Below are 10,636 nucleotides of genomic sequence, written 5' to 3'. Positions count from 1 at the left end.
TAGTTGCATGAGTTCAACGAGAAGGGGCTCATTGATCAACTAGGACTGAAGGAATTCTAATCCTATGGGTCCAGAGGCATCTACTAGTTGCGAGAGCATGTACAGTAGGCAATATGGGTCACTCCTTCGTTGTGTCAGTTCCATTCGTAAAGCATGGGTGCCGCGGATTCCAGACCATGTGTAATTCTCCTTCACACCCAAGTTTACACCGTCTCAGAATATACAGAGCATCTGCATAATCTGGGCGAGAGTGTACGTTGGATGTGATTGACGCAATCGGAGCTACTGAGTGCCTCGTTCAAGTTTCGACCACTTCAGAGCAGCTAAGCCGGGTCGATTCCCGGTTTCTTCATGGTGATTAGAGCAGGGTTAAGCTATTTACACTTTCCTGTGCCTGATCGCGATAGGTCAGACGTCATGTGAAGTAGAAGATGCGTTTTAAATGTAAGTCACATTGGTGACTTTACGATACGGAGGGTGTATTGAGCGTAGCAGCTATGACTTGGCATCAATCTGCTGCAAGTTTCATGTGGCAATCACGTGGGTTCAGCGTGTGGAGGTGAAGACACTGTTAGCTTATTTCGGTAGTTGGTAGCAGTATATCATTGACAACGTAAGGGGCCAATTATTGTTTGTTCAAGCAGATTGAATGGATTCTGCTCTTCAACCTGTGCTGCACTTTGATTAATTTCTGGCCGATTTTGTACAAGATTATGTCGTACGCCATTTACTATCACGCGTAAGTACTATGCAAGTATAGCGATGGGTACGCTGAGATGTTCAGACCTGCATTTAATAAGTAGCTGAGGTGACATTTCACATCACTCGTCTGCAGACTCCACATTCTTCTCCAAAGAGAAAGCTGCGAGGCTACCTGCGCCTTAACTTCGGTACAACATCTAGGTTTGTGTCCACACTTGAATCCAGGATGCGGGCCGAAAGCGCTGGGAAAACGTAGGGAACGCGAAAAAAGTGATATTACGAGGGAAGTGATTGGCAATCATATACGGGAGACATACGGCAGCGCCCTTCTTGAGTTAGCAAGCTATGCCATTGCACCAATGAGATTCGGTTAATCCACCCGACACTTAAAATAATTAAAACAGCCGTAGACGATATCGAGTCCCTTACCTGCGGTGTTAGGGCTGGAACGACATTTTGTCCTGCAATTCAGGTCTATCCACTAATAATTCCCGAGCCATGTCCAGACAGACCGAATCAAGAACACCAAAGACACTTCCTAGTCAATACTTACAGAAACGATCATCAGTGCTTAATCACCACGATTTAAGATATACTCCAAGAGAGTAGAGAGATGATAAGACAATACGAACGGGCGGTGTTATGAAACACCATTATAGTTGTGCATCCAATCACGCAAGGCACGAATCGCTCACTCTTTAGAGGCCTTTTCACCCTTCACTTTCTTCTCCTTCTCGGGTTTGGCAGGCTTCTCTGTACCCGTTCCTCCGGCCGTCTTCTTGGGAAGAAGGACACTGTGAATGTTAGGAAGCACGCCTCCATAGGCAATAGTCACTCCTGAGAGAAGCTTTCCTAGCTCCTCATCATTTCTAATGGCGAGCTGAATATGACGGGGTATAATTCGACTTTTCTTATTATCCCTGCTAGCATTCCCGGCCAACTCCAGGACCTGCACAAGATCAACTTCCCAGTCAGACACGAAAACCACTCAAAAGAACGCACGAGAAGAAAACAAAGAAACTCCACCCTCAATCGTAACCTCGGGTCTCGGATGCTCACCTCTGCGGCTAGGTACTCCAAAACAGCAGCCAAGTACACAGGAGCTCCGGAGCCTACGCGCTGCGCATAACGGCCCTTCTTCAAGTATCGCCCGAGCCTACCGACAGGAAACTGCAGACCAGCCTTGGCAGACTTAGTAACAGATTTCTTCCTTGCGGCGGCACCGGCTCCCTTGCCTCTTCCTGACATGTCGACGAAACCCTAAGGGAAAAACAACGTTCACCAACAGAAGTAATGGAGCAGGAGAAAGGAAGAAGAGTATGAGTGGTAGAGACAGAAAGGAGAGATGAATGGAAGGAGGAGTGATATCTGCGATGCACCCTTCCCTGCTTTATAATTCCCCTGCCTTGCTCCCCTTGGGAACTCCCGGGAACCTTTGGGAACAGGCCCGGAATTCAAATGAGAGAAGGCTTCCCCGTTCTCCCCCCATTTTCAATTTTCGCGTCCCTGGCTGCTGTTTCCCGCCTCTTTTTGCCCGCGCTTCTGCCTCGTCGATGAAGTGTGGATGAATAGTGTGTCGTCGTCGACGTAGAGGGGTCCTTGGATTCCATGTTGGACTAGTGGGTGGAGTTTTGGGGCCATGCGTGACAACACTCTCTCTTCACAATGTGCTGATTTAGCATTTATGTGCATTACAAGTCCTTGGATTCTTTAATTGATGTCCACAACATTTCACTGCAGCAATTACAATGGTGTTCTTGATATTATGCATTCAATTGGTATGAGATATTTACATGAGTGATATGTGTGATAATAATGCTATTTCGAAATAAAATTTTGTTCTTTGCAACTTTGCAAGTTAATACAAATGGGGTTGGTATTTTTTAGTTGTTGCACTTCATAATTACAACGCACAATAACAATTATCACTACATGTGCTGTTAACAGTGTTTTCCTTTTTTTAGTAAGCACGTGTTATAATGGTAATAATAGTAATAATAAATAGAGTATTTATTTATAAATCACTTATGAAAACTAATACTTTTTAATGCTTACTTGGTGTTATTATTAGTGTATATATATATATATATATAGTAGTCATATCTAAAATGCAACAACTTATGATATTTTTACAACCAAATTTTTTATGGATGTTAAGAAGCATAGTTTCATTTAATGCATAGTAATTATTTATAAATAAAATAAAATAAAATACGAAAGCATCTTATTTGAATACAATTATGTACTTTGTTTTTAAATGAGTTGTAAATTTTGAATATAAATTACAAATTACAATATCTTTTCAATAAATAAATATTTCAAAATAACAAAAACATCTATAAGGAAAATGTATTATATATACCAAGTGCAATTATGTCTCAAACACAATGTCCAAACCTACTTCATTTATATTAAAGTTTAATCTTTGTAGGTACACTAATTGTTTTTTTTAATAATAAAACCAACCATTTTGTTTGTTTATATCCTTTTTTTTCTTCTATCATGTAAAACCACATTCAAATGTCATCTAGTGTTCAATTTTTGTCAATGTTGTTTTTTAAAAAGCACTTGTATAATATATCATGTTTGATAATATGATATTTTGTATTAAATATATTTTATATTTTTCTTTTCTTTTCAAACATATAATACTACCAATCCAAATTATATTATTCCAAACAAAAAAAAATAATATCTTAACATCCAAAATTTGTAAGTTGGTTACTTAGCAACTTTTATTTATTTTTGAAGTAGTGAAAAGTCTATGGATGTATATGTTAACCTAATGTACATATATTGACACACAATTATAAGATTATAGAATTTTTAAATATATTGATGTCATTTTATAATTAAAGTTGAATCCTAAGGCACCACAAAGTAAAAATTGATCAATCATAAAATAGAAATTAGTCTATTATACCCACCCTTTTAGAAAAGGTGTCACACAATTAAATGCTCATTTGTTAACAACACTCTGATCAAAGCATCTAATATATTTGAATTGTTTAATTGATATATACATAGAACAATAGTTGAGTGTATATTTATGTAACTTTACAATTGCTTGTTTACATTTATATATATATAATTTATACCATTAAAAATGAACTTAACTATATGATGTAGTTTTTAGTTTTATTAAAATTAAATTAAATTAAATTACTGAATTTGGTTATTTTATATTAAAAATATTAAAATATATTAAGTTCATTTTGAAGTAATTGATCAATAAATATTATATATATATATATATATATATATATGAGGGACAAGGTGAGAGGTCTTAACTTTTAAATGTTTTGATTGGTTAAAATTGAGTAGCCTCTTTAAGGTAGCTTTCTACTTACTAAAAAGAAGTTCAAATGCCCTAATAAGAAGAAAAAAATAAGATGTAATGCATTTTTTTTCTTGCATGACAAGTATAGTATTGTGCTTTGAAATTTACCTTTGGCCCTTGTAACAACGATGGTTTGTAGAAAAAAATCAAAAAGTAGGTTCAGAAAGTGCTTAAAACAACCATTCAAAAAATAGAGTTTTTTTTAGTTACATTTTTATTTATAATTCTTTGAATCAATATATTGACAAATATATTTTATATTTTTAGTAAAAAAAATGATTTGGTTCTTCTCATGATCTCTTCTCACTTTATATAATATCCAAAAAACAAAGATTCAAAAGGAGGGATTTTCTTCACCAAACCATGACATTTCGAAGCAAGACAATACATTCAACATATTATGCGCCCTTAAATGATGAAATTATAATCCAATAAATTAGACAAGACATCACATGAAAAACAAATTATTGCCTATACGTGTTTGAAGCGTTCTGAAGGCAGCATTACAGGTAGACATACAAAAGTAATGACTACAATAAAGTTAAGTATTATAAAGATATATATTATGTAAGAATAGATTCAATATGGTGGATTAGGGTGGATTAGTCTAATGTGAGGATAATCAAGTGAGAGCAAAACCCTAATCACGATAAGGGGGAGGATTAGGGTGGATTAGTCTAATGTGAGGGTAATGAAGTGAGAGCAAAACCCTAATCGCGACAAGTGGGAGGATTATGGTGGATTAGTCTAATGTGAGGATAATCAGGTGAGGGCAAAACCCTAATTGCGACAAGTGGAAGGATTAGGGTGGATTAGTCTAATGTGAGGGTAATCAAGTGAGAGCAAAATCCTAATCACGACAAGTGGGAGGATTAGGGTGGATTAGTCTAATGTGAGGGAAATCAAGTGAGAGCAAAACTCTAATCGTGGCAAGTGGGAGGATTAGGATGGATTAGTCTAATGTGAGGGTAATCAAGTGAGAGCAAAATCCTAATTACGTCAAGTGAGAGGATTAGGGTGGATTAGTCTAATGTGAGGATAATCAAGTGAAAGCAAAATTCTAATCACGATAAGTGGAAGGATTAGGGTGGATTAGTCTAATGGAAGGGTAATCAAGTGAGAGCAAAATCCTAATCGTGACAAGTGGGTGGATTAAGGTGGATTAGTCTAATGTGAGGGTAATCAAGTAAGAGCAAAACCCTAATAGCGACAAGTGGGAGGATTAGGGTAGATTAATCTAATGTGAGGATAATCAAGTGAGAGCAAAACCCTAATCACGACAAGTGGGAGGATTAGGGTGGATTAGTCTAATGTGAGGATAATCAAGTGAGAGCAAAACCCTAATCACGACAAGTGGAAGGATTAGGGTGGATTAGTCTAATGTGAGGATAATCAAGTGAGAGCAAAACCCTAATCGCGACAAGTGGGAAGATTAGGGTGGATTAGTCTAATGTCAGGGTAATCAAGTGAGAGCAAAACCCTAATCGCGACAAGTGGGAGGATTGGGGTGGACGAGGCGGGTGATGGCGTAGTCGCTGAGGAGCTGGAGAGCTATGGAGGAGGAGGGAGAAGGGAGGAGGAGCTCTACAATGCAATGCTCCCTATCCTGCTCTACGCAATCTACGCCCACAGCGGTGCGGCGAACTCGTTTCATAACTAACAACACTCGGGACAGACCGCTTTGCTCTCTCTCTACACGGAGAAGGAACCATGGCGAAGCTTGCATTGCTGCCGAAACATTTCACGAAGAACTTTACCCTCCTTCACAGCACTCCGCCTAGAGTATACTTACTGCGCAGCATGTTGATAGCCGAGGGCAGACTGACTACGTATGTGCTGTTGTCGCACGCGAAGTAGTCGCTCCCCGTGCTGGGAAAAAAAGATCACTACACTTCAAATTTTGGTGAACAACCTAAACTACATTACGGCCAGAATAGAAGTGTAGCATATCTGACGACCTACATGTATAATGTCGTGTGGTTTTTGAGCTGCCCGAGACATTGGAAGGAATAGAAGCAATTCTACGTACCAAACAATATTTTGCGTCGGATCTCACCAACACGACGGATTTGAATGAGGAATTGACCATTTTGATAACGTACCTGAAAAATTCTGAGAACTCAAACATGCACAACACAGAGGTCACTGCGTGCCAACTTCGAAAGATGCGGGTGTGCGTTCGAATAAAATTGTGGTGTCTATAATTACTGAAATCGTGAGCCACGAATTCCGTGGAGATACGGTGACGTGGTGGTCGGGGGATCCATACGTTATCTGGATATGTCGATGTCACCGGGGTGTTTTGTGCTCCCCCCCTACATCGTCTACTTTGCATGTTCTCTTCCATCTACCAGTTGTGTGGAGCTCAGTTGCTACAGTTTACATTGGCGTTCTGGGACTGCAGGCGGTCTTCTTCAACGCAGTACGTTGCTCTCGGGAAGTTTAATTTTGTAGAGAGATGGGGTCGTTTATGGGATTGAAGATGCCAACAAGCTTTAGCGCTGCACCTCTGATTGGCGCAGGAGGAGCTCGTATGGCGCCAGTAGTGGCTGCTGGGTTTACAGTGGCGCCGGAGTTTGGGTACGTGGTTTTGACTGCTTCTGCGAGCGTCATCCTCACTCAATGGCAGATGTTTCAGGTATGAGATTTGTGGCTGGTAAGTTCTTGAATTGCTTCTCAATTTGCATAAGTTGGGTCTAGGCACAATTGATGAGGTAGAAGAAGTCTGCATTGTGGTTCGTGAGGAGGGATCCGGTGATTCGTCGTTTTGACTACGACTTGATGCGCATCATGTGTCTTCAATCCGTCTGGTGTATGCCAATATTGAAGGCTTTGACCTAACCCTAAGAGTATGCAAGCTTAGGATGCCCATGATCAAGAAAATACGGAAGAGTCATATAGGTTTTTTGCTTTGAAATCTTCCCTCAAGTACCGTTATAGTTCTATATCTGCACAGTAAGATTTCGAAGCTTTTTGCTTATCAAATTGAACCTCAAGAGTTGGACGTGTACTTAGAATTTAGTTGAGGAATTACTCATAGTTGGGAATGTTAAAATTTTCAGTCTTCTGCAACGTGGAGCTCGTTGTTTTTATGAATGTCTAGCTTGAATATCTTCCGCAAATGCAGGTGGCTTTCCAAAGGAGGAGGAGTGGTTTGAAGTATCCTAAGGTTTTTTTCTCAAACCGTTTCTCGGAACATCTTTGGGTTGATTCGTCCTAGCTGCTTGTTGGTAATAAATTATGTTGTTATTAGTTCAGTACAGTGAACGTTGCCAAAAGTAATGTTTTGCTGACCTTTGTGCTCACGGATTTATTCATCTCAGATGTACGAGGACGCAGAAGATTCTCTGTTCAACTGTTACCAGCGAGCACATCAGAACACTCTGGAGAGTTACCCTGCCTTCTTGACATTACTTGTCATCTCCGGACTTGCTTACCCAATTACCGCTTCTGTGTAAGCTATACCCCCCCTTATTCTGTCAAGTTGCAACCATCCAATACTTTCGCTCGTGCAACACCTCTGGTTTTCGAACCGATGCGCTTACTCAAGATTTGCACGGTGCAGATTTGGCATGCTTTGGGTGGTCGGACGCGTGGTCTACTCCCTCGGGTTATCTTCGCAACCCATGACTTTTGAGACACGTTTTTCTTGACAGGGTTCGAAGATGCTTCTTGTGCTGCCTGAATTGAGCTTGAACATGGGTCCCTCATACTTTGTGGCTGTTGGCAGGTATTACACTGGAGACCCTTCCAAGAGATTCAGGGGCGCCTTCCATAACTTCGGATTGTGGGGCTTGCTGGTTACATCCATAGTGTTTGGAGTCCGCACGGTGATGCCTCTCTTGTCTGCTTAAGGGATTCCGAATCCCCGTTCTACCTAGTCTTCCTTTGGCAGAGCTTTGGAGCATTGGGGTTATTCTTCTCAACGTCGATGAAACTTCGACGAGGAGTCTCTGCAAACTGGTCGTTCTGCTACGACAAAAATGGGTGCGATCAGGAGAGGCGATGCAGTGAGGTCGGACTCTAACTCCATCTTTTAGAAGTCTTCGTCGAGTTCGTGAAGAATTTCTGATTGACGCAAGTAACTAGAAACAAGTTGTTGAAGGTTAGGCAGGAATGTGGTGCATTGTAGATAGTAGATGTTGGTAGTGGGCCGGTAGGAATCAACATGTGTTGAAGTTGTGTCCTAGAAAAAAAGTAATAAAACCAGTGCTCGAATTATAATTACATGGAAACAAAGTTACTGTGTGATGAAAATATGTGATTATGGAAATATGCGATAGAGAGATGTAAGAAAATCAAGCAATAATTTTCTTAATCAAATGTCTTATGTGCAATTTCTATGCGGGAGAAGAGTAATATGAATGCTGGATATAGTATTCATGGAAAGAACATTTGTTTTCATTGATTGTGTATTGAGGTGGTGTTTTTCTAAAAGCAATCATTTGAAGTCACTATTACCATTTTGTAATAATACTGCAACTGTATCGTTACTTCATATTAGAATAAGAAATCAAAATATATTGATCATTGAATTAATTTTAATCCACATGCCAGTAAATCAGTTTTTAATATTCCACAAAGTTAAACATTGCATATCTGGGGGGCAATGAACTCCTAGTCAAACTGTTTCAAACAAGAATGTGACACTAAATGTAATTCTTTTCATTCTGAATATCGAAATGCCAGTTGCTAAAGCAACACCCCCATATTGTTGATGTGACACCCCCTTGGGTATTATCTATTAAATATCACTAGAATAAAATAATTATTTTTAAGTTTAAAGATAAAAAAGTAATATATAGAATTATTACAAAACTGCTCTGTATCATTTTTTTTTAGCAACGGGAATTAGAAATACTTCATGACTGCTTCTAAACTTTGTTACTATAATGTTTAATTGATGAATTAGTTTGTTTGTAAAAAAAATGTATACTGCAGTGTTTCATTTTCATAAAAAATATCATTATGTTATTATCATTACTATAATTATTAATGATATTACAAAAAATCAATGTGTTGTATTAAGATGTCTTATATAATACAAAAGTACTAAAAACTTTACCTGACAATATATCTAAAGTTCTCTCACACAATAATTTGAGACCTCAAATAAGAACTTTATCATATGTAACCAAAACTTAATAATAATAATTATAAATGTATGAGATCCATCTATAACAATGGGTTTTAGATTGGAGACTGTTTTAGATTTTAATATTGTTTCAGATTAACATTATGATTTGATTTAAAAGACATGTATTTCTTTCTATCTTCTTGCTCGTTAAATTGCTTTTTTACTTGAAAGAATAAAATACCAGCATTGTTCTTAGTTATAATTTTACAAATATTTCTAGTTCAATATTAGAAATCTTACTAAAAAAAAAGAGATGTGGCTTTAATATGGTGATTGTGATATTGAGTATTCTTCTGTCAATCAAATCATGTTGTAGCAATTTATTTGATATGGTTGAAATGCACTTTAAATCAAATGAGGATTTGAAACTCAAGAGATGCCCCAAAATTTACAGAGTTTTTATAAAAGTTGTGGTTTTTGGAATAATAAATGCCATTCATTGATAATGATTTCTAAAATTTGGTTGTTATTGTTTTTGAAGAGTATGCATTTGATTCAAGAAAATAAAGAAGAAAAAAAACATTATGTCTTTGATTCTTAAATAACACATTAACTCTTTGTTAAGTCCTTGCATAAAATGTATTTTTTTTGTTTTGTTTTGTTTTTTTTTACATATTATGAGACTGTCAAATAAACCACGACAATTTCATTCAGTTTTAGCTCTAGTCTTTAGATTGTATATTTCTAATATTACCTAATATATTACAAATTTTATTTATTTTTTAAAAAATAAAATTTAAAATCATAATTATTGTAATGCTGTTTTTTTTTCCTGTAGAAAAGATAATATAAAAATTCAAATTAAATTTTTATAATTAAAAAATATATAACTGGTTTAAAAATACTTCACATATTTAATGTTTATTGACATTTATTTTGGAATCACATAACAATTATAAATAAATAAATAATTAACTAATCAAAGTTGTTTTACAATGTTGAATAGGTGAACCTAAGAGAATACAATAGAACAAAAATAAATTTCCAATCCACGTCACATGAGGCAAGTCTTCCATTCCAAGACACCAACCTCAAGCAAGTGGGAAAAATGAAAAGTGAAATCTAATTCTGTCGATAGGGATGAATGTTCAACGATATTCATCTATCAGCCCGTTAACGAGGACGCTCGACCAATGGAGGGAAGTCATCATCCCACCGACTTGGCTTCATCCGAAGCCCCCATCGGACGAAACCTGCATCTTTCCAAGAAGGGGAACGTCCAAAACTGAAATCTTTCCAAGAAGGGGAACGTCCAAAACTGAAATCTTTCCAACACCCAAAAGGAAATAAGGATGGGCTTGGAGATGAAGGAGCATCCGCAGTCATGTTTATATTCAAAGAATGAAGAATAAGAAGATACTCCGCATCCCCAACAAAGCGGCGAAATAGGAGGAGGAGGAGGATCAGGGCGAAATGCTGCTGCCAGTGACTGCCTCTCATCGATGGAAACAGAACAG

General features: G+C 37.7%; 2 protein-coding genes across 2 annotated transcripts; one reads left to right on the top strand and one right to left on the bottom strand.

Annotated features, from left to right (window-relative positions):
- Positions 1-1,067: 1,067 nt before the first annotated feature.
- LOC112283354 (histone H2A-III) lies at positions 1,068-2,071 on the bottom strand. Its single transcript, XM_024521943.3, has 2 exons — positions 1,762-2,071; positions 1,068-1,651 (listed from the first exon to the last, which is right to left on the bottom strand). Exons 1-2 carry the CDS (start codon positions 1,948-1,950, stop codon positions 1,394-1,396), a joined length of 447 nt encoding a protein of 148 aa, XP_024377711.1. The 5' UTR covers positions 1,951-2,071; the 3' UTR covers positions 1,068-1,393.
- Positions 2,072-6,390: 4,319 nt separating this feature from the next.
- Positions 6,391-8,269, top strand: LOC112283304 (uncharacterized). Its single transcript, XM_024521846.3, has 5 exons — positions 6,391-6,680; positions 7,170-7,211; positions 7,366-7,496; positions 7,608-7,652; positions 7,773-8,269. Exons 1-5 carry the CDS (start codon positions 6,501-6,503, stop codon positions 7,894-7,896), a joined length of 522 nt encoding a protein of 173 aa, XP_024377614.1. The 5' UTR covers positions 6,391-6,500; the 3' UTR covers positions 7,897-8,269.
- The last annotated feature ends 2,367 nt before the right edge of the window (positions 8,270-10,636 follow it).

The sequence above is a fragment of the Physcomitrium patens genome, chromosome 6 (genome assembly GCF_059467195.1).
Source record: "Physcomitrium patens ecotype Gransden chromosome 6, ASM5946719v1, whole genome shotgun sequence".
NCBI lineage: Eukaryota > Viridiplantae > Streptophyta > Bryopsida > Funariales > Funariaceae > Physcomitrium > Physcomitrium patens.
The sequence above is the reverse complement of the archived record's forward strand: the minus strand, read 5'-3'. Positions and strand labels throughout refer to the sequence as shown.

Bases quoted from the DNA above. Each gene is read 5' to 3' on its own strand.
- LOC112283304 (XM_024521846.3), top strand. From the start codon at position 6,501: ATGGGGTCGTTTATGGGATTGAAGATGCCAACAAGCTTTAGCGCTGCA. The intron at 6,681-7,169 runs GTATGAGATTTG...CCGCAAATGCAG, and splicing joins CTCAATGGCAGATGTTTCAG to GTGGCTTTCCAAAGGAGGAG. The intron at 7,212-7,365 runs GTTTTTTTCTCA...TATTCATCTCAG, and splicing joins GTGGTTTGAAGTATCCTAAG to ATGTACGAGGACGCAGAAGA.
- LOC112283354 (XM_024521943.3), bottom strand. From the start codon at position 1,950: ATGTCAGGAAGAGGCAAGGGAGCCGGTGCCGCCGCAAGGAAGAAATCT. The intron at 1,652-1,761 runs GTGAGCATCCGA...GATCTTGTGCAG, and splicing joins TGGAGTACCTAGCCGCAGAG to GTCCTGGAGTTGGCCGGGAA.